Source organism: Pinus tabuliformis, chromosome 3_2 (genome assembly GCF_031772625.1).
Source record: "Pinus tabuliformis cultivar Carrire ecotype Pingquan chromosome 3_2, CPIR1, whole genome shotgun sequence".
Taxonomy (NCBI): domain Eukaryota; kingdom Viridiplantae; phylum Streptophyta; class Pinopsida; order Pinales; family Pinaceae; genus Pinus; species Pinus tabuliformis.
Window position 1 is genome coordinate 648697439 of NC_142302.1, and position 27116 is coordinate 648724554.

At 38.7% G+C, this 27116-nt stretch overlaps 2 protein-coding genes across 2 annotated transcripts; both read right to left on the reverse strand.

Moving 5' to 3' along the window:
* Positions 1-817: 817 nt before the first annotated feature.
* On the reverse strand, positions 818-6593 carry LOC149182303 (uncharacterized). The gene is given in 4 exon segments (XM_089416807.1): positions 818-3161; positions 3164-3564; positions 3655-4753; positions 5840-6593. Coding segments are annotated over 4 exon segments (4341 nt in total). The 5' UTR covers positions 6403-6593; the 3' UTR covers positions 818-883.
* Positions 6594-21807: 15214 nt separating this feature from the next.
* On the reverse strand, positions 21808-22245 carry LOC149182304 (putative 2' cyclic ADP-D-ribose synthase BdTIR). The gene has a single exon (XM_089414522.1). The coding sequence runs from the start codon at positions 22243-22245 to the stop codon at positions 21808-21810; it is 438 nt and encodes a 145-aa protein (XP_089270648.1).
* Positions 22246-27116: the final 4871 nt, after the last annotated feature.

Here is a 27116-nt window from a genome sequence, read left to right on the forward strand (position 1 = left end):
TGACCTGAATCTTAGCTTTATGTAGCTGAACAATACATGTGCAAATCCGGAGCCATGTATTCATACATTCTGCGTTTATATATGCTTTTCTCTGGTATATTTCGCCACTGCCTACTTCCAGGTCGTTTTATTTTGCCTTGGTTTTACATTGCTGATTCTCTCTTCTATATTATGTCACTTGGCCTTCACAGGCGGCTGATACTCTCCATGTGCATCATTGGTGCTATGTATTTTACAAGACTACGGTCATATATGTATCATGATCCATATCTCAATATAATATGTCGATTTTTTCCTACTGAAAAAAATACATCACATTGACCAATATATTAATATGGGATGAGCAATTTTTCCCTTTTGTGTTTAATGGCCTTCCATTGCAATTGAAAAATCGTGAATTTTCATTTCAATTTAATTTTACAAATTACAAATTTAACTACTCCCTCAACCCACTTTAGTTTGGGACAATATGAGGTATTGAGTTCCAATACTGATATACAATGTTCACCACCATCTAGTTCTTCTAGTGCAAGTTAGTACTTCAAGCTTTGTTAGCGGCAAGAAACACGAAAAACCGTATGCTCTTCAGCTTCACACTCTCATACCCACGAGTCACGATCCTTCCAACGAAACCAGTGTTCTAATACTTGATAACTTCTCCAGGCTCAGCCACTTACACAGCTCCAGTTCTGGAGGCGTGAAATTACCGAATGGACTTTGGCAGCCTCTCCAAACTCTAGCAGGTTAGTCAATTACCGAAGAACATTAGCACTTCCGCACCCAGCCACATGCTCTGGAGACTCGTCAAGTTATCCACTTGATTTGGCAGTTCGTCAAGGTACCTGAGGGCTTTGGCATCCTCTCCACAACCCCAACCCCAACCCTAGCTCGGGTAGACAGAGACACTCTGTTGGAGGTTCTGCAAGTTACCAAATGACTCTGGCAGCTTCCGCAGGTTCTCGCACCTAATCACCACCAAGCGTTGTAGGTTTGTCAAGTTACCGAAGGATTCTGGCAGCCTCTCCAAACTCTGGCAGTATAACAACTTCACGCGTAGGAGGCTCCGCAAGTTACCAAAGGAATCTGGCAGGCTCTCCAGACCCGAGCACGAAGACAGCTTCATGTATTGGAGGCTGGGCAAGTTACCGAAAGACTCTGGCAGCGTTCTCAATCCCTGGCAATCAGACAGCTTTATCTTTTGGAGGCTGGCTAAATTACCAAAAGATTCTGGTAGCGTCTCCAACCTCCAACACGAAGACAGCTCCAAGTGTTGGAGGCTCTGCAAGTTACCAAAGGACTCTGGCAGCGTTTTCAGTATCTCGCAGCAAGACAGCTCCAAGTATTGGAGGCTCGGCAAATTACCACAGGACTCTGGCAACTCTTCCAATATCGGACAATGACAGAGCTCAAAGTGTTGGAGGCTCCGCAAGTTACCCAAGGACTCTGGCAGCCTTTTCAATACCTCGCAGCCAGACAACTCCAAGTGTTGGAGACTCGGCAAATTACCGAAGGACTCTGGCAGCTTTTCCAAACCGCAGCAAGAAGACAGCTCCAAGTGTTGGAGGCTCCGCAATTTACCGAAGGACTCTGGCAGTGTTTTTAATATCTCACAGCGAGACAGCTCCAACTGTTGGAGGCTCGGCAAATTACCAAAGGACTCTGGCAGCTTCTCCAACCTCCAGCACGAAGACAGCACCAAGTGTTGGAGGCTCGGCAAGTTACCGAAGGACTCTGGCAGCCTTATCAATATCTCGCAGCGAGAGAGCTCCATGTGTTGAAGGCAAAGCAAATTACCGAAAGACTCTGGCAGCCTCTCGAATTTGCAATGAGACATCCCCATGTGTTGGAGGCTCGGAAAATTACCGAAGGACTCTGGCAGCCTTTCCAATCTGCAGTGAGATAGTTCCAAGTGTTCGAGGCTAGGCAAGTTCCCAAAAAAATCTGGCAGTCCTTCCAATATCGGGCAGTCAGACAGCTCCAAGTGTTGGAGGCTTCGCAAGTTACCGAAGGACTCTGGCAGCGCCCTCAGTGTTTGCCATTGGAATCTGTTGTAAGACAGCTCCATGTGTTGGAGGCTCGGCAAATTACCGAAAGACTCTGGCAGGTTCTCCAACCTGGAGTGACACAACTGCAAGTGTCGGAGACTCGGCAAATTACCAAAAGACTCTGGCAGCCTCTCTAATTTGCAGTAACACAACTCCAAGTGTTGAAGGCTAGGCAAATTACCGAAGGACTCTGGCAGCCCTTCCGATATCGGGCAATTATACAGCTCGAAGTGCTGGAGGCTCCCCAAAATACCGAAGGACTCTGACAGCGTCTCCAATTTCCAGCATTCATGCAGCTTCATGTGCTGGAGGCTCCGCAAGTTACCGAAGGACTCTGGCAGTCCTTCCAATATCAGGCAGTCAGAAATCTCCAAGTGTTGGAGGCTCCGCAAGTTACCAAAGGACTCTGACAGCGTTTCCAAATTCGGGCAGTCAGACAGCTCCAAGTGTTGGAGGCTCCGCAAATTACCAAAGGACTCTGGCAGCCCTTCCAAATTCGGGCAGTCAGACAGTTCCAATTGTTGGAGGCTCCGCAAGTTACCGAAGGACTCTGGGAGCGCCCTCAGTCCTGAGTCCCAGAATTTGCTCTGGGACAGCTCCATGTGTTGGAGGCTCGGCAAATTACCAAAGGACTCTGGCAGCTTCTCCAAACTACAGCAAGAAGACAGCTTCAAGTGTTGGAGGCTCAGCAAATTACCGAAGGACTCTGGCAGCTTCTTCAACCTGGAGAAAGAAGACATATCCAACCTACGGGGGCTCGATGAGCTAGAAGATAGCTCCAAGTGTTGGAGGCTCGATAAGTTACCGAAGGACTCAGGCAGCGCCTTCAGTTTTGAGCAGTCCTTTAACACCAAAACTTTCAACAACCTCATATCAGAAAATTCTTCCGGCAATTTTTGGAAAAGACCATCGCAGAAGAAAATCCGTTCCAGGTGCTTCAGCTGTCCTATGGATTTTGGGATCTTCGATATGTTACCGAAAATCTGTAACTCCCGCAACTGAAGAGGCGCCTGCAAAATGTGTTTAAAACTGTTAAAAAGATATAACAAGCGGATGAATCTCATCAAGAGAACTCTTACAATTCCTTTCGAGTCGAGGGGTGCAATATCAACTACTAAAGAACAAACAAATTCAGATTTACCTGCGATCGGCCTTGCCACAATGTTTTCAATAGTTTCCCTTTAACCTTCAAAACCCTTAAATTCTGCATTGGTATCCAGGAAGGCAGGGAATAGTAGGGACACTCACGCCAAGAAAGCCATATGAGATGTGGGGAGTGCACCCTCTTCAAAATGCCCTCCAAAAGATGCCCTTCAGTATCAAGAAGTTGCAACTTTTCAACACCAATACCAGTAAAAGGATAACAAGTATTGTTCAGTGTAATGCAAAGCTTCACCAGACAGTCCCGGAATAGCTCCTCACAACTTTTGCGCCATGACAACGTTACATCAGAGCGATACCCATACGAATTCGAATCCGATTTCGTAAACATCCTGATTGACCGCACTTCAGTTGATCCCTGTTCATTTTCCAAAATTGATTAAAATTTCGAAATTATATAGACTTGTATTTTTTTTAAATTAAATACACTAAATGATTGACAACTTACAGAAGATTGCTGCAGCAAAGTATCAATGTTCTCTGTTGGATGCCAAAGACGGCGCGGCAATTTACCCTGTGCAATATCTCGTCCCAAATCTCGGATGTGATCGTGCATGCGTATATAATTATCACTGTCAACTTCGACCAAGCATTTGCTTTCTAGATTTTGAAACCTCGACGATCCTTTCCGGCCTGGTTCGTCCCATATTCCTACTGTGATATCTCTCTTTTCTCCAATGAAAAAGCAAGCGATATCTAAAAAGATTTGCTGGTCTTTTTCCTGGAGTCCATCGTAACTAATTCTTAATGTCTTCTGTATATCATCTGGAACTTCATGTATTTGGGATAGTGTATCCTCCCAAAGAGTTTTGTCATTTTTTCCAAAGAGAAGTGCCCCAAACACTTTTAACGACAATGGCAGTCCCTGGCATGCCGATAGAAACTCATTTACCAGATGTTCAAATCCTTTGAGGGGATAGGCTTGACAGAAGGCGTAAGAGCAAAAGAGCTGTCGCGAGTGTTTTAAAGGAAGGCCTGTTAATTTATAAATGGATATCTCCTCCACTCCTGACCTTCTGAGGACGTCTCTGTCCCGAGATGTAATCAAAATTAAGCTATTCGAACAGTAGACATCTCTATCGGGTAGGAGATTATCTACCTGTCCTTCATGATCTACATCATCTAAAATTACCAAAAATTTAGAAGATGAGAGAAACTCTTTAAGCATCTGTGTACCTTGATGGATGTTATCTATATGCCGATCCGATTCAGATAAACCCTTCAGAAGTTCTCTCTGTAGCTGTAACAACTGTACTGGGCTTTTAGCGTTTTCTCTTACACCAGACAAAAAGTGGGATTTATTGTATTCTGAACGCTTTCTATTGAAGAACTCTAAAGCCAAAGTTGTCTTCCCCACTCCACCTAAGCCGACTATGCCGACCATCTGGACTTTTCCTGTGTGGTGCTTCCTTGATACTTTTTCGAAATCGTTTACCTTGTCTGCTAAGCCAGTGGGGTATTTGGCCACATACAATCTTGTTCTTTTCTTCACGGACAATATTTCCACCACACGTTGGATGACCTTCTCTAGCATTTCGCCCTCGTCACTGGTTATTGAAAACAAAATAAAAAATAAGGAATCGAAACCATAGGCAAAACATCATGTACACGTTAGAGAAGCCTACATTGATGGTTAGAGAAAAACAAAACAAAAAAGCTGACTAATGTTCTTCGGGTGGCCCTCAAAATTAGGGTAATTTTTATGGAGTATTCTGTTGCCCAAGCTTAAGATGTCTAGGAATCTGGTTTCTTTTGTGAGGCCCGATCACGATCACTCGTCGTGCGGTTTCTTTGATGAAGCTTGCACTGACATTTCTTCTGTGGGTTTTGTTTATCTCCCGCGACCACTGCCTCAAAGGAAAATTTGGTATTGCCTCTGGCACCAATACAGAAGCTAAACTTCTAGGATTAGGGGGGTTTCTTTGATGAAGCTTGCACTGACATTTCTTCTTGTTGTGCTGGGTGGGTTCTGTTTATCTCCCGCGACCACTGCCTCAAAGGAAAATTTGGTATTGCCTCTGGCACCAATACAGAAGCTAAACTTCTAGGATTAGGGGGTCTGATGAAAGCTGCTCTCCTTACAGACCTAAAAAATGTTTTTTTGGATTGTGGATTGGTTTAATTGCAAATCAAAACTCAGAATTCTTTCGGTTGGAATCTTGGCAGAACAAGATCAGGGCCTTCCTGGAAGCTTTTGAAGCCATTAAGGTCCATCGCGTTTTCCAGGAACACAAAGCAGTAGCTGATCTTCTTTCTAAAAATGCTGAGTCTTGATGCAGGTTTATGTATTGTGACTAAATCTGGCCCGAAGGGTTTAAAGTCCGTTTCTGCCTTAAGGCTCATTTCTCTTTTAGGGACTGTTTTTCTTTTATTTTTTCTGCACTGGGTATTCAGTCTACGGTGTCTCCGCCACTTTCAGCTGAAGGTCTGTACGGGCTCCTTTTGGTTTAAAGTTTTGTTCTAATGATGCTTTTATTTCAGCATGTGAGGCTTGGTGGACTCTCCCTATGTAAATGAGATTATACTTTTTGATCATCATAGCTTTTGGGGAAAAATAAATAAATAATTAATTAAAAAAATACCATTATTTGTTATGTAATGTAGCCAGAGAGAGAGAGAGTTGGAGGTGTTACCCTTTAAACTTGCCATCCAGATCAAACCCACTTATGTCTGCAAAACTCGAAAGAGCATTACTCCAATTTTGAATGGTGACGGAGTCATATCGTGGCACAGCCATGCCAGTTTGAGGGTCTTCAGTTTCCTTCATTTGGAGATTGTGCAGGGCTTCACCATACGCTCCACATTTGTTCTGTGCCCGCCTAAGCTCAGAAGGGTCGACATGGTAAAATATCGGAATAATGGGAGTCCCCGATTTCCGCATGAGTTGGAGCTCCTCCAAACACCATCGTGATTCCGCGTATTTTGGGGAAAATATTGCCACATGGACCAAAGCAGTTCGAATAGTGTCTGCTATTTGAGAAGGAAAATGGAATCCCTCTTGCAGTTCCTGCTGATCTAAAAAGACCGTGAATCCCTCTGAAAGAAGACGACGATAAAGATAGCTAGCGAAGGTCTTCTTTGTGTCCTCCCCACGATGGTTGATAAACACATCGTAGGTGAGACTATCGTGGTGATAATCGCAACTGCCGCTAGGGGTGGAATCAGCAGCAGTGGAGGAGGAGGAAGCGTGAATCATAGTTGCAGGAGAACACCGAATTTGAATTTTAGAATGCGTTTGGGGAAAAGGAGGACGCAGGCGTTGGGCGTGCCAACGACACTTTGTTATAGAAGTAGAAGCGGATCTAAAAATTGAGGGATGGGAAGCTTTGATGTTAGTCGCGATGGAGGCGATGTGACAGCAGTTCAGGAGGAGTGCCAATGACACTTGCTATAGAAGTCGAAGCAGATCTAAAAATTGAGGGATGGGAAGCTTTGGATGTTAGTCACGATGGAGGCGATGTGACAGCAGTTTAGGAGGAGCGAAAAAACTGTTGAAGGATTGTATTGAGGAAAAGTGGAGTGTAGAGATATAAAAATCCTCGCCATGCTTTCACCGGCACAACGGCTATTAAAATAAAGTGAGGGCTTCCCGGAAATGGAAATTCACGGACGGAGGTGTAGCAAAACCATTGACTTTCACTTACCTCCAATCCATCAAAATTTTCAAATATTTTACGCCATGTTAGGTTTCTGCGTGTCGGCTCCACACGCGTGCTTGTGCCCTATAACCGGAATGCACTCTGATTAAAAAAATAGAAATGTGGTCACTTACCTTTCACAGCGGAGCCCCGCGTGTTTTTCCCACACGCGTGCTCGAGTGCATGTGCTCTACAACTGGAACGCACTCATAAAAAATATATAGAAATGTGGTCACTTTCCTTTCACAGCGGAGCCCCAAATTACCTAACTTCAAAGCAACAACCAAAGTGGGGTTTCTCATCTGCCATTCCCCCTCACGCTTCGTCAAACACAAAAGCACAAAATGTTCTTCCCCGTGCATGAAAGTAATACTGAGAAATTTTGAGTAAAATGTTCTGAAGATGCCTTAGGTTATGCAGATTGATTTTTATCTAATTCAGGAAATAAGAAGAGATTGCAACCCTAGCTTATCCTAAAAGCTGGGCTTCAAATGACATCATGATGATATGTTGCATTGGGTTACCCTGGGCTAATCAAATCTATTGAAGTGTAAATTTCTTGTAAAATTTGGAAAAATGTCTGCATCTTAAAAAATTTGATTCCTCTTAGTGCTAGATAGATTGTGGTTAAGATGGATCTATATTGGCTCCATATGTGTGTGAAAGAGAGGTGGAGAGAGATTTCATTGTTTAACTTAAAATTTTGAATGCATGAATAGATTCAACACCTTAAAACTTGGATTGTGTAGACCACATAGCTTAAACTTGTATTTGATGGATTCTAAAATAACATCTCAACTCAGTAAAACATATACCTCAAACATGGGAATTGAAATATTTTATTTATAAAATCACATTTTCCACATTTTATTTTTATTTTTATTTTTTTTTAACGGGGATGCTTTGAGTGGGGTTAAGTCCCACCAATTCCCAAGATCAAACCCCATGGGGAGGAGTTGATGATGGATGACACTCTTGGGAGACTTAAACTACCCCAAAGGGTGTCCAAACTACACTAAGCACAATCCTAGTGATAACATCCCACTAGTAGGTAGAATCAAAATCCCACTAGTGGGTAGATCATTGGTTCTTCCATCCAATAGACACATTAACTCTGGGCTAGGCTCAACCTAGTTTATATATACCTAGCTCTACATATTGAAATATTTTTTATATAAATCACATTGGATTAGATTTTTTTTATATGTCATATATTAATTTTATGTTAATATATATATATATATTTTTAATATAAGTACTTTACAATGCATATCAAAAAAACTAAGTATTACATGTTCTTCTTCACCATGCTCATAACCATATTGCTCTCCTTATGAAATTGAGAGACAAATTCATATTACTCAATAGTCTGATACCAAAATCATTAAGCATTAGACCAAAAACATCATACATCCAAGCAAACTGACTACTCAACAGACTAAAACCATAACCATTAAACACTGGACCAAAGAGACCTTACATCCAAGCACACTAAACCATTTTAGAACTACACGCCAGAAAATAAGTCGTCAAGCATGATTAAGATAGAGAATAGTTTTGGATTCATAATTAGCTCCAGGTGAAACCCCCATTAGTAGAGAAAACTAGCAATAAGTAGCATCAAGAGAAAACAAAGACCTCATGCCTTAATACACAATTTTCTTCTTTCTAAAAAAGATAAGAAATGTTTGCTTCAGAGATTGAATAATGTGCCACATTTAAGTCTATAGACATCGAATTGAGGCGTAATACCTTGCAATAGTGTATCAAATTCCTCCACCATAGCAATTGCCAACACTTCAAAAATAAAGTAAACACATTACTTCCAACATTAAATCAAGCACATTAGCATATCAAAAACCATAGAATCCCCATGACCCACAGAGCCTACAAAGGAAGAGTGTGACTAAATATCCCCAGAAAGCCATCCCTAGTGAACATGTGCAATAATGGAAGGAAAAATACCTGAGTGCATCAAACTAGTCATTATTTGAAGAAATTAGACCAGGTGTCTAAACACTGTTACTCAGAGGGTTAGTGAGTCTATCCCTAGATGTTGAATCGCTCACAAAGAAACTTTCAACCTGTGCTAAACGAGAGTTGAAGTTGTGTAGACAAAACCTTTGGTTACGAAGCATGAATTTAATGTCCTCTAACGAAGAGAAAACATTACAATTTTCCACTTGTTTGTCCTTGAAGATGAGACACAACATAATCAACATTTGCTAATTTAATTCCAAAGAACTCATGAAGTGAAGCCTCCTCTGCTTGAATCTACCAAGAGTAGGGAACCAATTTGCATCCTACCCAACCAATTCAGAGTCATAGTGGTATGGATGATCCACTGCCTCATTATTCTCCAACACTAGAATCTCCTTCCTCGCCTCCACAAGAACTGCATCAAATGCAGTAGCAACAATATCATAGGCAACCTTTTATACTCAATGTTTCTGCCACCACCTCTCTGACTATTCATTCTCTGCCTTGGAGGCATGATCATTGTTGCAGATAAATACTCAGTATAATGACTAATGATACCTCTACCTAAAAAACAAGATGAAGAGCGATACAAAAGACTTTGAGTGCCTGACCGGAAAACAATTAAATCATCGCCCAAAGACCACTGCACTGGACCAAAACCCAAAAGATTATCAAGTTCGACAAATTTCAGATTCATAACCCAATGAAGAGAAATCCTTGGAAACTTAATACGACTCAGAATAGATAGTCAGGAATTATAACAATACCCAAGCCATGAAGCAATATGAAAGGAAATATGAACACCCTAAACCAACTACAATTGAACCATAGAAGTAAAATCACAAAATTCAGACACCATGCTACCAATTTTAGAGACCAATAACACATAGCCCAAATCACCTCAATTACTCATCGAAACTGAGAATTTGTCACCAAAGCCCCCTTCAAATAAAGAAAATGATAACCAAATTTATGCCCTAAAAACAACAAATTAATGTGTAAATTCATGACAGGGAAACTAAAACTTGCCAACACTATGTGAAGCGTAATACATACCAGAAAAGGAACAAACCACAAAATACCCTAATGAATACGAAATCCCAATGTCGAAGGCCCAAACACTAACATGCACAAAACGCACAAACCCAAGTTATACCCTAATAACAACCAAGGAATCAAATTGAAACTTCTCCAAGTAAGCTCAATGCATACTAGAAGAAATGTGAGCCAGCAACGACACCACCAAAAGAAAAATGCCAATAGTAAGAACACCACCAAAAGAAAAATGCCAATAGTAAGAAGACAATACAGGAGGCCATGGTATTGTCTTCGCCTCATCCTGGCGTCCTCGCACAATATGCTCTTACCTTTTCCATTACATCTCCATCAACTAGCTCTTTAAATCTTTCAATGTGGCACACTTGTTAACACACAAGTATTAACTACCGCTTGCCACACCCACCTGAGGAGAAACCTAATGTGTTAGTGGCACTCTCATCAAAAAAGTCCTATAAACATCCCCATCAGGGTAATTTTATGTTAAGAATTGAATGAGTTACACATTTCCCTTTGATTAGAAAGTATTTGATTTTTTTTACTTTTAATTACTTATAATATTTATTTTTCTTACTTTTTTCTTCTCTATATAAAATATATGAAGTTAATATTGAAACATAATGGTGAAGATAGATATTCAAATAATTTATTTGACTTTTACATTAAATATTTTAAAAAAATATAAAATTTATACATTTTCTTCATAAATAAAAGTAAAAAATATAAGAAATTTTTTTACTCTCAATTATTCTATGTATTTTTGACATATTTTATGGATGGCTGAGAGCAAAATGCTTTTACCACATCACCTTCTTATTAGTTGAGAATGATATATCAACAATGAATCCAATCTAACACATCGTAAATTATGTTATTGATATTTTACTTAATATGTATATTTATTTTGTTTATTTTCATTATGGTTAATATCATTTTTCTATTCAGTAATATTTTATTTTTATTTAAAAAAGTGTTATTTTTCTATTTAGAAAATATTTATTTTTATTTAAAAAAGTATACTTAGTAACTTGAGGTTAAGTATAAAAACCATTACACTTCTTCTTTATACTAATATATAAAACCATGTTGAACTAAATAATCAATAAGTAACATAATTATTTTATATATGTGAGTAGGTAGAAGGTAAAACAAACTATGTTGAACTAAATAATCAATGAATAACATAATTATTTTATATATGTGAGTAGATAGAATGTAAAAATGATTTTTTTTTTTTCCTAACCTAATTATTTTATATATGTGAGTAGATAGAATGTAAAAATGATTTTTTTTTTTTTCCTATCCAGTAGAATTAGGTTGAGTGGATAAGGGAAAAATTCTTACCCTTTCGACGAAAATTTACTCCTTATGAACTAGGTGGTTTCGCAAGTACCAAATATTTACAACTCAAGTGGTGAGTTTGTAGAGTTCTCATTAATGTTATTGGGGATTTTGGTCAGGTTTGATTTTGCTGGAATGAAAGTTAATGGATTTTTATAGGAATGCTACTCATGATGAATGTGTAAATACATCCATTTACTTTTTTATAAAATTTTCTTTCAGAAAAATGTCAACTAGTCTTCCTTGCACAACTATGTCATCAAATAAGTTTTCTCTCTGGGGTCTCATATGTTATTTTGAGCCTTGTAGTTAAAGTTATAACACAACATTAAACTTTAAAATATATAATTGATTGAGAGCTCAACCATGGATTCGTGTGAAAGGAAAGTCTTGTCATATTCAAACATTGTAGTTAAAGTTATAACACAACATTAAACTTTAAAATATATAATTGATTGAGAGCTCAACCATGGATTCGTGTGAAAGGAAAGTCTTGTCATATTCAAACTATCAATGGTTGATAATCACATTGGTAGAAAATGATGTGATTCGTGATTAAAGTTTATTTGAGGAGATGTATTCTTCTTTTTGTTTTGATACGTTCATTCACAACAATGGTATGTATAATTTAACATAGGTGCATGTTTAAGTGATTTTATGTTTTAAAAATCAACCTAAAGTTTTTGGGACAAATATTGCTTTCTCGTAGTTCTAAATTTCTACTCTTCTTGTTTCTTTATTAGGTATTTACCAACTTTGACCTATAAGATTGATGAAAATTTAAATGTAGTCTTTGGATTTCAATATTGTAGTGTTTTTTATTTCTTAATCCATTTTAAGTTATTTTTTTTAGTTAATTTTGAAATAGATGAGATTTTCTTAAATCGTTGTATATAATAATTTGAGATTTTTTTTCCTCTTTATTAATCTATTTTAAAATGTTTTTTTGGTTGTTTTTAATACTCTAAGGAGTGTGTTCTAGGTCATTTCCTTAATAACTTAATATTCATTCTTTTTTATTGGAGGCTCAGCAAATTTCCATTTGTTGGAGGCTCGACAAATTACTTAAGGACTCCGGCAGTCTTTCCATTTGTTGGGGACTCCGGCAGTCTTTCCATTTGTTGGAGGCTCCGCAAGTTACCGAAAGACTCTGCAGCACCTTTAGTTCTGAGCTGTCCTTTATCACCAAAACATTCAATAACCTCCTATCAAAAAATTCTTCTGGCAATGTTTGGCAATGTTTGGAAAAGGCCATAGTAGAAGAAAATCCATTCCGTGCTTCAGTTGTCCTATGGATTTTGGGATCTTTGAGATTTTACTAAAAATCTCTAACTCCCGCAACTAAAGAGGCGCCTGCAAAATGTATTTAAACTATTAAAAAGATCCGCGGCGTAAGAAGCGGCTGCAAAATGTGATTAAACTGTTAAAAAAGATATAACAAGCAGATGAATCTCATAATGAGAACTCTTACAATTCGTTTCGAGTCGAAGGGTGCAACATCAACTGCCAAAACAAACAAATTCAAATTTACTTGCGATCTACCTCGCCACAATGTTTTCAATATACCCTCATTCACCTTCAAAACCCTTAAACTCTGCATTGGTATCTAGGAAGGCAGGTAAGAGTAGGGCCACCCATAACAAGCAAGCCATATTAGATGTGGGGAGTGGACCCTCCTCAAAATGCACTCCAAAAGATGCCCTCATTGTCAACAAGTTGTACCTTTTTGAAACCAATACCAAGAAAACGATAATAGTTATTATTCAGTCTGATGGAAAGCTTCACCACAGAGTTCTGGAACAACTCCTCACTCCTGTTGCACCATGACAACACTACATTATCACTACCCGAATCGGAATAGGAATTCGTATCATTGTTAAGAAACATCCTAATTGACCGCACTTCAATGGATCCCTGTTCATTTTCCAAAAATGATCAAAATTGTGAAATTATATAGATTTTTTTTAATTAAATGCACTAAAAGATTGAGGACTTACAAAAGATGGCTGCAGAAAAAAGGTATCAATGTTCTCTGTTTGATGCCAAAGATGGCGCGACAATGTATCCTGGGCAATCTCTCGTCCCAAATCTCTGAGGTGATCGTGCATGCGTATATAATTGTCATTGTCAACTTCTACCAAGCATTTGCTTTCGAGATTTTGAAACCTCGACGATCCTTTACAGCCTGGTTCATCCCACATTCTTAATGTGTTATCTCTCTTTTCTCCAATGAAAAAGTAGGCAATATCTAAAAAGATTTGTTGTTCCTTTTCATGGAGTGCATTGTAACTAATTTTCAATGTCTTATTTATATCATTTGGAACTTTATGTACATGGGAAAGTGTATCCTCCCAAACAGTTTTGTCATTTTGTACAAAGAGAAGAGCCCCAAACACTTTTAACGACAATGGCAGTCCCTGGAATGCCACTACAAACTCATTTACCAGATGTTCAAATCCTTTGAGAGGATAGGCTTGACAAAAAGCATAAGAGAAAAAGAGCTCTAGGGAGTGTTTGAAAGGCAAGTCTGTTAATTTATAAATGGAAATCTCTTCAACTCCTGACTTTTTGAGGACATCTCTGTCCCGAGATCTAATCAAAATTAAGCTATTCGAATAGTACACATCTCTATCTGGTGGTAGGAGACTATCTACCTATCCTTCAAGATCTACATCATCTAAAATTACGAAACATTGAGAAGATGAGATAAATTCTTTAAGCATCTGTGTACCTTGATGGATGTTATCTATATGCTGATCTGTTTCAGTTAAACCCTTCAAGAGTTCTCTCTGCAGCAGTAGCAACTGTACTGGGCTTTTGGCGTTTTCTCTTACACCAGACAAAAAATAGGATTTATTGTATTCTGAAAACTTTCTATTGAAAAACTCCAAAGCCAAAGTTGTCTTCCCCACTCCACCTAACTCGACTATGCCGACCATCTAGACTTTTCCCGTTTGATGCTACCTTACTACTTCTTCAAAATCGTTTACCTTGTCTGCTAATCCAGTGGGATATTTGGCCACATACAATCGTGTCTTTTTCTTCGTGGACAATATTTCCACTACACATTTGATGACCTTCTCTAGCATTTTGCCCTCGTCACTGGTTATTAAAAACAAAATAAAAAAATAAGGAATCGAAACAATAGGCACAACATCATGTACATGTTAAAGAGGCCTACATTGATGGTTATACAAACGAAGAAAACCAGCTGATTAATGCTCTTCAAGTATCCCCAGAATTACGTAATTTTTATAGAGTGTTATGTTCCCCCAAGCTTAAGAAGTGCAAGAATCTAGTTCCTTTTGTGAGGCCTCATCACAAGTCGTAGGGTTTCTTTGATGGGGTTGTGCTGACATTTCTTGTGGGTTCTGTTTATCTCTCACAATCACTGCCTCAAAGGAAAATTTGGTATTGGATCTGGCACCAATATAGAAGCTTGTTGGAGGTACTACACACCTAAGACCTTCATTACTGGCACATGCAGACACTTAGTTAGAGAATTCACTAACATGCAAGGCTTCAACATTGGAATCTTCACCAGATTGGCTCCTTTGACTGTCCATGCATGCATGGCACTACATGCAAGATCCTTTCTGCATGATTTACGCCCTGATTTTCTCCTCCTTCCACTCCACCACTGCCTAGTTCTCTCCGGAACTTGTTGTAGGTGTCGAGTCCTCTCATTGATCACCACTATGGCACATTACCTTGGGATCTTCACCCAGTGATGCTATATCATGAGCATTGTAACCTATTTTCTGAATCAATAATTCTTTTTGTTCTTTCAATTTCTTTTAGTGTTTTTGCTCTACAAAGCTGTGTGTTCAGCCTTTACTAGATAGATTCATCTGTGCAGGTTTTCTAACACATTTACATGGTATCAAAACCCACAGGTTGCTAGATAAAAGACGCACCAGTACTTTACTTTGCAGGTATTACAGCTTTGAGATCGAAGATCGACAGAAAAATGGAGTTTCCCAAAGCATCAATCCTAACACTCTACAACTATCATGAATGGAAGGACCAAGTGGCTCAATACCTTCGTCAGAAAGGGTTGTACAGGATTACCATGGTTGCCGAAGTGGAACCCACTTCAGCCATAGAGAAATCCAAGTACCTTAACCACATGGATCCATATGCATGTGCATCTCCCCAGAGTTGCAGTTTCATCTATCTGCCTGCAGTACTCCAAATGAGATTTGGAAAAAGGTTGAAGAACTCTACGGGAAATAGGATGAGATGAGAGGACATCTACTCGAAGTGGAGTTGCTCTCATTGGATCCATGAAAGTATGACAGAATTCAAGGCTTCTTCACCAAATATATGATCTATTGCTGCAACTCAAGGGTTGTGAAATTGAAAAATCCAAGGAGGAGAGTCGCCAAGTTCTCTCTATTATGTCAAAGCTCGAACTAGAATACTCCGTCTTTGTATCTACATTTCATTCAGTAAGGCTCACAACAGGTAAATCCTACACTATGCCTTCTCTCAAAGAGTACATGGAATCCCTCACTTTTGAGCAAGATAAACTCATTGGCATGGGGAAAATTAAACCTCCAAAAGTGCATGTGCTTGCTGTGCATGATGACAGCCACAATAAAAATCACAGATCTGATTCAATCAAAAAAATTAGCAGCAAAAATATAAGGGAAAATCACATTCCCATCCAAAGAAGGAAGGGTAAACCAAGCCCTTCAATGACTCCTCCAGCTCCAGAAATGAGAAAGGGAAGAAAGGAGACAAATGCCCCTACTTTCACTGAGGATTCCATCCGTAATCCTCTTGCATGAAGAAACAAATTTACCAAATGGCAGAAATCCTTCAGAAGCACAACCTTGGGGACCACATCCCTCAGGGCGCCAAGAAGAAAACTGAGGATCCGCCACACGAAAAAGGTAACAATTTCCATGCTTTAGTTGCAATTAACTCTTCCCCTGATGCATGGATTATAGATTCTGGTGCATCACATCATATGGCTGTTGCAAAGGAAGTCTATTCCTCTTTGGATGCATGTAAAGGATGTCACATCCTCATGGGAGATGAGTCACCTATTGAGGTCACTGGAAAAGGTAGAGTGGAACTTTTACATGGAAGCTTCGAAGATGTGCTTCATGTTCCAAAACTTTCAGTAAACCTGCTTTCAGTTTATCAAATCACTCATTCCGACACCAGAAAGAATTCACTCCAGATGTAGTGAACATATATGACCTACATAGCAGCTCCAAAATTGTAACCGGTGAGGTAAACAATGGAGCTAGACTGTATGCATTTTCTGAATTTATTGAATCTGAATCTTCCTTATTGCTTACACATGCTGGTGATAGTAGTAGGCTTTGGCGCGAGAGGTTTGGTCACTTAAATTACAGGTATATGCAGCAACTAAGTAAGCATGAGATGGTGGAAGGCTTGCCAAATATCAATTTATCCAAAGGAGTTTGTGAAGGGTGTGTCCTTGGCAAACATCCTAGAGAAAAGTTTGACACCGGCAAGACTCACAGAGCATCCTCTCCTCTAGATCTGATCCATAGTGATATCATGGGGCCTTTTCCTCATCCTTCCATCAACAAAGCAAGGTATGTGCTTACATTTCTTGATGATTTCTCATAGTATACTTGGGTGTATCTTCTCAGGGCCAAATCTAAAGTATCTGCGCACTTTGAATATTTCAAAGCACTATTTGAGACATAAACAGAGAGAAAGATCAAAGCCCTCTGTAAAGACAATGGGGGGGGGGGGGGGGGGGGGGAATATGTTAGCATAGCACTTCAGAACCTTTGCCTTGAGTCTGGCATGCAGTTGCAGCACACAGTTCCATACACTTTACAGCAGCATGGAGTTGCTAAGAGAAAGAATCGATCTCTCAAAGAGATGGCTTCCTGCATGCTACATGCTAAGTCACTACCTCATAAGCTATGGGCTGAAGCACTTAATTGTGCTAACTACATCCACAATAGATCTCCTCATAGATCTATCAAGGATCAGATCCCCTTTGAGGCTTGGAGCGACACTAAACCAGAGTTCACCCACTTCCGTGTTTTCGACTCCTGAGCATGGGCCAGGATCCCCTCTGAAAAGAGGAAATGTTTTGATCCACAGAGCATTGAGTCCATCTTTGTTGGATACCCTAATGGTGTGAAGGGATACCGACTCTTGATTTCCTCTATGGACAAGCTCATCATTGAGTGAAGTGTCTAATTTGAGGAAAGTCTCTCACATGCACCTCAATTGCCGCATGCAGACACCTTTTAAATACCTCATGACTGAGAGGATGACTCAGTACACTCAGATGCAGATACAGGGCATGCAAATGCCGAGGTAGAGCATGCAAATGCCGAGGTAGAGCCTACAGATGCAGAGATAGAGTCTTCAGATACAAATCTAGTGCATGCATATGATGATCCACATCCAAGCCCAGATCGGGCTTCCAGTAGTGAATCAACTTCCCCTGTCATAAATCAGAGAACGAGGAGCTTAAGTGAGATATATGCACAAGATCACCCAGCTGCTAGAAATGGTCTTATGGGGGATAATTCTGATCCACGAAGGACTAGCTCAGAGTTTATTGAGCCTCCCCTTGCCCTCACTGCCACTGAACCAACACTGTCTTGACATTGTCATTTGGTTCAGTCTTTTGATCCGCAGTCTTATGCTGAGGCTGTTGGGCATCCCTCTTGGGAGTCTGCCATGGAGGAGGAGTACGTCTCCCTCCTAGAGAACCAGACCTGGGATCTAGTCCCCCTTCCTTCAGGAAGGAAACTTGTCCGATGCAAATGGGTCTACAGAACTAAGAGTGCTGCAAATTGGAAAATCACTAGACAGAAAGCCAGGCTAGTAGCCAAAGGCTTCCAGCAAGTGCATGACATTAATTATGATGAGACCTTTGCTCCAGTAGCAAAGATGGATTCCATATGCCTTGCACTTGCCATTGCGGCTACCCAGGGGCGGGATGTACATCAGATGGATGTGAAGAATGCCTTTCTTCACGGAGACCTATCTGAGGAGATCTACATGGAGCAGCCACATGGTTTCATTCAGGATTCATCTTTGGTCTGTAGACTGAAGAAGTCTCTCTACAGCCTTAAGCAGGCCCCGAGAGCTTGGTGCACGAAGATGGATTCTTTTCTCTTATCACAAAACTTCGAAAGATGTAAGTCTGATCCGAATGTTTACATGCTCAGGACACATGACTCTCTTCATATCTTAGTTTTGTATGTGGATGATCTCTTGATCACTGGCAGCTCGGCTTCAACCATTGCTGCAGTCAAGAGGACCTTACATGATAGGTTCTTGATGATGGGCATGGGTCCATTACACTTCTTTATTGGTCTTGAGATCAGCTAGGATGCCACAGGCATAAAACTCTCTTAGGCTAAGTATGCACGGGATCTCCTTGAGAGATTTCACATGAATAACTGCAATCCAGCACCCACTCCTTTTTTGTTTGGGGTCCGCCTTGAGGATGGAGGTGACACTCCATTAGTTGACAGTACTCTCTAATGACAACTAGTGGGGAGCTTACTGTACCTCACCCACTCCAGACCAGATCTCTCATATGTAGTAGGGGCAGTTTCCAGATACATGCAGGAGCCGCATGAGCTACACTGGAAAGCTGCCAAGTGCAAGTCCACCTCCAGATATTCACTTAGTCTAGGGTCTGGCCCTATCTGTTGGTCGAGCAAGAAGCAGGCTGTTATTGCTCTCTCTTCAGCTGAGCCCGAGCGTAGAGGAGTAGTCAACATCACCATTCAGGCTCTGTGGATACAACACTTCTTCATTGAGTTGGGCATCCAGTTCCACCAGCCCACTATCATCTGGTGTGACAACTAGAGCACTCTCAAATTTTGCAGGGATCCAGTACAGCGGCAACAGACGAAGCACATAGAGATCCATATGCACTACATCAGAGACTTAGTACATGATCGGGTCATTGATTTGCAGTTCTGTCCTTCATCAAAACAAAGTGCAGACATCTTCACCAAGACATTCACTAAGCAGAAGTCTCACTCTCTACACGATCATCTTGGAGTGAAGGACATAGTTTCTTAGCAACTATATCTTCTTCCTCTTTTCTTTTGATTACATTGTATTTTGAGAGGGGGGGGGGGGGTTCCCACGAGGTTTTCCCTCTTTCCTCAATTTTAGTACAAATTGCATTGTATTTTGGTGGACCTTTGGCCTTAGTTGCCAAGGCCCATTTTCTATTTTTCCCCATAGTGGTGTTCAGGGGGGTTGTTGGAGGTACTACACACCTAAGACCTTCATCACTGGCACATGCAGACACTTAGTTAGAGCATTCACTTACATGCAAGGCTTCAACATTGGAATCTTCAACAGATTGGCGCCTTTGACTGTCCATACATGCATGGGACTACATGCAAGATCCTTTCTGCATGATTTACTCCCTGATTTGCTCCTCCTTTCACTTCGCAACTAGATAGTTCTCTCCAGAACTTGTTGTAGGTGTCGAGTCCTCTCATTGATCATTGCTATGGCGCATTACCTTGGGATCTTCACCCAGTGATGCTATATCATGAGCATTGTAACCTATTTTCTGAATCAATAATTCTTTTTGTTCTTTCTATTTCTTTTAGTGTTTTTTCTCTGCAAAGCTATGTGTTCAACCATTAATAGCTAGATTCATCTGTGCAGGTTTTCTAACACATTTACAAAGCTAAAATTCTAGCATTATGGGGAATGATGAAAGCTGCTCTCCTCACAGGCATAAAAAGTATTTTTTTTTGGAGACTGTGGATTTGTTTAATTGCAAATCAAAACTTCAGATTCTTTGGCTCAAATCTTGGTAGAACAAGATCAAGGCTTTCCTAGAAGCTTTCGAAGCCATTAAGGTCAAGGGCGTTTTCCAGGAACACAAAGCAGTAGCTGATCCTCTTTCTAAAAAGGTTGAGTCTTGATGCAGGTTTATGTATTGTGACTGAATCTGGCCAGGAGGGTTTAAACCTATGTTGCATAAGTTTCCTATACGTGGGTACTTCCAATATGCAGGAACGAGTATCTGGCATGGCTACAAGTATTGCCCAAATTTACAGGAAATGTTAAGTTGGGAGTGGCAATAATATAATATATTAAAATTTAATATAGATTAAAAATAAAAATAAAATAATTTATTTATTTCGATCTAAAACTTGCCAATCAAATTCCATCTTGCAAAGAAACATGTAAAAGATTGAACTTTGAAACATTGGAAAAAAAAAAAATCAAAATATTAATCCATCAACAATTTCTCAATCAAATTCCTTCCCAGCAAAGAAACATGCAGAACTCCCAAACTGGAAAAAGGTTGTTATTACTCGATTATTAAGTGATTTCATGCAACGATATATGTTAAGTCATTGGTTCAATTCTTCCTTGATGTAACCTCACCAATATTATATATATTACATCTAATTATAATAGAGGTAAGAAATATATATATATATATATATATATATATAGTAATTAAAAAAAACTTAAAACAATTGAGTTTAAATCCAAAGTTATTTTAAAAAGAGTTTGTGGAATAAAATTATAAATTTCCAAGTTAATGTATATTTTATACTTAAATAAATATGAACATTAAATTAAAAATTGTTTTTTTCATAATATTTATATTTCATAATTTCAACTATTTTTTTTTCTTTAGTATTCCATCTTTTGTTTATTCAGCTCAGACTATAATGATGGTTTTGCTAGTGGCCAACAATCTTCCTAAATTCTTTTATATCCATTTGCCATCTAAGTATATGAGGAGAATGAATAACTTTCCAATGACAAAGATCAAGATTGGCCAAAGGCCTCATCTTCATTTGGATAGAAGGGCTTTCCATAAACATGTTGTTTGTCTTAGTTCCAGACCCATGTCCAAATCTAAACCCAACCGCATACCCTTCCCTTCACACAATTCCTTCAGTTTAAGCAACAACCAAGTTGGCAACATCAAATACACCTAAGTTTGCACTCATTCATTGCAGTGAAGCTCCCAAAATGTCAAAAATCGGTTGCAGTGAAGCTTCCGAAAAGCTCTAAAGTACCCGTTGAAGCTCCTGGTAGTTTTGGAGCGTTTTCGATCAGCTCCCAAGATCCCAGGAGCGAGGTGCTTCGGATACGTGCTCTCCAATGCCTGGGAGCAGTACCCGTGTAACTATGGTTTAAACTTTGTTTCTATCTTAAGGCTCTTTTTTGGTTATTGTAGCTATATTTCTCTTTTGGGCACTGTTTTTTTATTTTTTGGGGAGAAAGGGGGTGTATTCAGTGTCTGCTCTAAGGTCTCTCTGCCACTTTCAGCTGAAGATCTGTAGGGGCTTTAAAGTTTTGTGCTAATGATGCTTTTATTTCAACCAATGAGGATTCTTAGACTCTCCCTATATAAATGAGATTATACTTTTTGATCATCATAAGTATGTTTTTTGGGAAAAAAAACCTAAATAAATAATTAATTAAAAAAATACCATTATACTTTATGTATTGTATCCAAAGAGAGAGAGTTGGAGGCGTTACCCTTTAAACTTGTCATCCAGATCAAATCCACTTATGTGTGAAAAACTGGAAAAAGCATTAATCCAATTTTGAATGGTGACGAAGTCATATCATGGCACAACCATACGAGTTTGAGTGTCTTTTATTTCCTTCATTTGGAGATTGTGCAGGGCATCACCATACACTCCACTTTTGTTCTGTGCCCACCTAAGCTCAGAAGGGTCGACATGGTAAAATATCGGAATAATGGGAGTCCCAGATTTCTGCATGAGTTGGAGCTCCTCCAAACACCATCGTGATTCTGCGTATTTTGGGGAAAAGATGGCCACATGGACCAAAGCAGTTCCAATAGCCTCTGCTATTTGAGAAGGAAAATGGAATCCCTCTTGCAGTTCTTGTTGATCTAAAAAGGTCGTAAATCCTTGTGAAAGAAGACGACTGTAGAGATAGCTAGCGAAGGTCTTCTTCGTGTCCTCGCCATGATGGTTGATTAACACATCATAGCTGAGACCAGCAACAATTGAGGAGGAGGAGGAAGCATGAACCATATTTACAGGAGAAAACGCCGAATTTGAATTTCAGAATGCGTTTGGAGAAAAGGAGGATGCAGGCATTGGGTATGCCAATGCTACTTGCTATAAAAATAGAAATGGATCTGAAAATTGGGGGATGGGAAGCTCTGGATGTTTGTCGCGATGGAGGAGATGTGAGAGAAGTCCCTTTGGACTGAAGATACTATCCAAATAATTGTATTGAGGAAAAATCCTCATCATGCTTTCACCGGCTACATCGGCTATTAAAATAAAATGAGGGCTTCTGGATATGGAAATTTCACTGAAAGGGGTGTAGTGAAAACATCAACTTTGACTTAATTCGAGTGCATGTGCGCTACAATTGGGACACTCATATAAAAAATTATAGAAATGTGGCCACTTCCCTTTCACAACAGAACCCCAAATCACCTAACTTGAAAAGCAACAACCACAATAGGGTTTGTCATTTGTCATTACCCCTCTCTCTTGTATCGATAACATGCTAAATAAGGCTTGCCTTGGGGTGAAATAATTGATTTTGATTCACTTCCACTGCATCAAATTTTTCAAAATCTAGAATCTGGCAACGAACGTATCGACGTTATCACTGCGTGCATGAGTGCATGTGATCTACAACTGGAATGCAATCAGAATTCCTTGCAGCGCAGAACCCCAAAAATTATTTTAACTCGAAGGCCACAAAGGAATTATGGTTTCCCATCTGTCGTGTTCCTGACTTCGTCAAAATTTAATTGCACAGTATTATCGCACAATAAAAGCACAAAGTGTTCTTCCTTGTGCGTGAAAATAATATTCTAAAATGAAGCCAGGTCATATTAGAATGAAATCAATACAAGAAATAACTGAGAAATTTCGAGTAAAATATTTTGAAAATGAATTTGTTGAAAAACTAAATCATGCAAATTGATTTTATATCATTCAGGAAATGAGAAGATATTGCAACAATGTTGTCTAATTTTATATATTTTGGAGGTTTTTTTATCGGGTAAGAATCATGTCATAAATTTTTGGTTTTTACTGGCAGCAATTAGGACATAATTTTTATCAAATTTTTGATGTTTGTTGTTTAATTTTTTTTGAACTAATTTACAGCTTAAATTTGTGATTTCATCAAATTCTAAACAAATATTGCAATAAAGATGAAACACTGTGATTGCAACCGTTGCTTATCCTAAATGCTCGGCCTCAAATGACATCATGATGGTACATTACATTGGGTCACCCGTCGACACATATCAAGTCCATGTGGTGGGATTCCAGATCAGTGAATGAGAGTTTGGTTCCTATTTTTATAGGATACCATCATGTTTTGAACCATTTTCTTAACAAAACTGATAAATGTTAAGGATGAATATAGATTCATCTTGAAAAAATATTTGCACCTCAAGAGTTTTGATTCCTTTGGATAATTGATAAATTGTGGTTAAAATGAATCTATGTTGGTTTGGTGCGTGTGTGTGTGTGAGAGAGAGAGAGAGAGAGAGAGAGTTCAGTGTTTAAAATGCATTTTTGAATGAATGAATGGATTTAATGCCTTAAAACTTGGATTGTCTACACAACTTAAACTTTAAATTAATGGATTCTAAAATGCCTAAAACATTTACCTAAAAAAGTGTTAAAATGTAGAATAGTGAAATTATTTGAAATGATTTAACCATAAGAGTTTATTTTTTTCAATTATTTTATATAATATACACAATTAAATATTTTTTTTAAAGAATCTATATATACTAGCCCAACCATATAAATTAAATCACTAGTAAACTCCCATAGGCATCAATCCATAATCAACATCAAAACACTTACTTCAACACATATATCAAGTTGTTAGAAATAAAAAAAATCATAAGAATTAACTAAATTATAACTTTATTTAAAATATCTTGAATGGGGGTGGTGTCCATCTGTTGAAGCCCCGAAAATCGGGTCTACAACAAGGGGGATACCCATCGGTCTGGACCTTCGTTAGCAGCTCCTTTTCCGTTTGGTATAGTGGGTCCGACTGGAAAATATGGGACCAATTTCCCAATTTAGGTGTGTGTGTGTGATGGACTGATATTTCTCTTTCTAACAGTTTCTAAATGGAATACTTCTACTCTAATTCTAATATAATAATATGGAAATTGTATTCTAATAAGAAAAAATATCTAAATCTACACTTAACTCGGGGTGTAACCTTTCTTTTCTGCAATCTAAAATGATTTCAAATAACAACTGGTAATAAAGATCATTCAACTGTTATGAGAAAAGAATTCAATAAAGATGAACCACTTCGTATAAAAAGTTATACGAAATAGTTGTGAGAAACATATCGCATAATAGGCTATTCATACATTAAGCATAAATAAATAGATATCACCGTAAAAAAGTGCCAAATGATAACTCAGGCATTCATACATGAATATATAAATAACTGAACATGAAAATCACTTTAACACAAGGGCAGAAATAGTTAAGAGATAGAAGTACCATTTATAACTAGTCCTACTCGTGAGCTTCAAGCGATAATGAATTATCTCTTCTTGATCAAACATCCACTAAGAGTACAAAAGTGCAACATCAGTAGCAGATATCAAATGCAAACATCAATAAATCCTGTTCCATTCATTCATCAAAACCTCCTCAGAGGGTACAAAAGTGCATGTTCTGGGGATAAGTTTTTGACAAATTTCAGGACCCTTCTCTAAATTCATGAGAAGGGTTTAAATACTACTAACTAAATCTAAAAAAAAATTATTACAAAAAAGTAGGATGCGGTTTAAATGACCGTCCTCATTTCAGGAAAATAAAACAAAATTAAAACTAAAATTGAATCTAAAATTAAAACTACTTCTGTATCTGGTCCTTGAAATCGCACGCATGCAGCATCTGTTTGAGAAGAGTAGGGTGGCCGACTTTCGATTTTAGCCGAGCTGAGAAAACCGAATCGACAAGAGCTGGCACCATCTTTTCAGTCAAATTGATGATACACTTAAGAGTCATCCACTGGCTATGTGGCTTTACCAAGTATGCCCAGTAATAATCCCAGTTCAACTTGGTTAACCCTTGGATTGCTTTTGCCTTTTCTTGGGCTTTCTGCTTCCAATCTGTCTCTATTGTTGCTTTCTTGCAATTTTCGGGGCTTGCAGGTGACTGGGCAATTAGCAGCTTTCCTTTTCGAGAAATTTTTCTCAGCGATGCATGATCGCGCATCAGAAACTGCCTCCGTTTCTTGATCCGGGTTTCCTTGATGCGTTTTTCTCCTTTTGCGCTTTTTCCTTCTAGCAGATATAAAGTTCAAAATTTGTAAAAATAATAATTCCGTAAGCTCTTGACCCTGAGTCTTAAACTATTTCTGATATCAACGCTATCCAGTATCCATTTAAACATGTCCATGTATGGGAGAATTTTGGGTCTTGCTGCTATCCGGTGTAGGAATGAGCAAGCTAGCTCTGTAATGGATGCCTCAGAAGAACTATTTGAGCCCACAGTAGCAGTAACTTCCATTACTATGGGATTCTCCTCTTCAAGCAGATTATACATGCCTTCCCACATAGCAATTCCTGCGTCTCTGTTGCAGGCCGTGTCTATATATAAGGGTGTCATTTGTTTTTCTTCAGAGCTCAGAGCTTTGCTTTTCTTTCCCATTTTATCCTGCGTATTGCTTTGTATCATTCTCTATTCTCCGTTCCTGCAATTCACAAGTGAAGTGAAAATAAATAGAAGGAAGGGTGATGGGAAAGTTTTAAATGCCAAAGATAGATAAATTATACCACCTTACGTGAGATGATTTTTCGATAAGCAAGAAACCATATTCCATTAATAACTGGAAAATAACTCATTTATTAGAATTAAAGCGCATAACCAGGTGTCAGTTTATGGAAAATACTTTTCTTGAATAACGAGCCCGAAAGATCTGTGTTGAAGTGATTTTGCGATTTGCTTCGCAATATCGCAGATCGCAATATTGTGGAATCACAATGTCGCAGAATCATAACATCGCAGAGTTGATTGCTCATGACATCGCATTATCGCATTGTCATTGTATCACGAAATCGCAATATCGTAATTTCTGCGAAATGCGATTTGCGATCGGCGTCATCGCATATCGACAAATTAAAGTGTTTCATTGTAAGTTGTGCTTGATGTATGCGATGTGATATTTTATTATCACGTATCGCGATCTTGCAATGTTGGAATTCGGTTTGTAAGGTGGTATCCTGTCATCTTTTTGCAATGCGATATTTCCTAAGGAAATATTTTTACTTACCTTATCATAAAACTTAGATTTTTTTAGATTTTGCAAGGGGGTTTTCCTAAGCTTATGATGGTAATTTTATTCGAAAAGGAAATTTAAAAACTTATTGATTTTTTTTTAAATTTTAAACTAAGGGTCCCCACTTATTTAGTATTAGGAATAACACTAAATAAGAAGAGGGGTTGTTGCTGGCCACAACAATTGGCGATTCACTTGGAAGAACCAGTTATCTCTGCTGTACTTTTGAATTTTCAAAACTTCCAAAACAGAGAATTTTCCAGAAAATTAAACATTACTATAGAAAGACTAAGTACATTATGTTTTTGCCTATCAATGATATTTTGTTTCTTCTTTTTCCCAACTTTGATTATTTACTTTCTCAAGCCAGTCCTTGTATATACATCAGTCATTACTTGGTTTATAAAGATAAAAACAAAGTCTTCTTTATAAATCAGTTTTAAATATGCTCATTTGTCGTAGGTAGAGCCTCTGCTGCCAGCAAGTGTTTATAGCTTCGACAGGGTTACCTGTTACCCAGCAATGATCCTGTATCCCACTTAGAGAAATTTACAACTTTTCAAAGAAAAATCCATTTCCACACTTTTTGCTTTCATTTTCTTTTTATTCT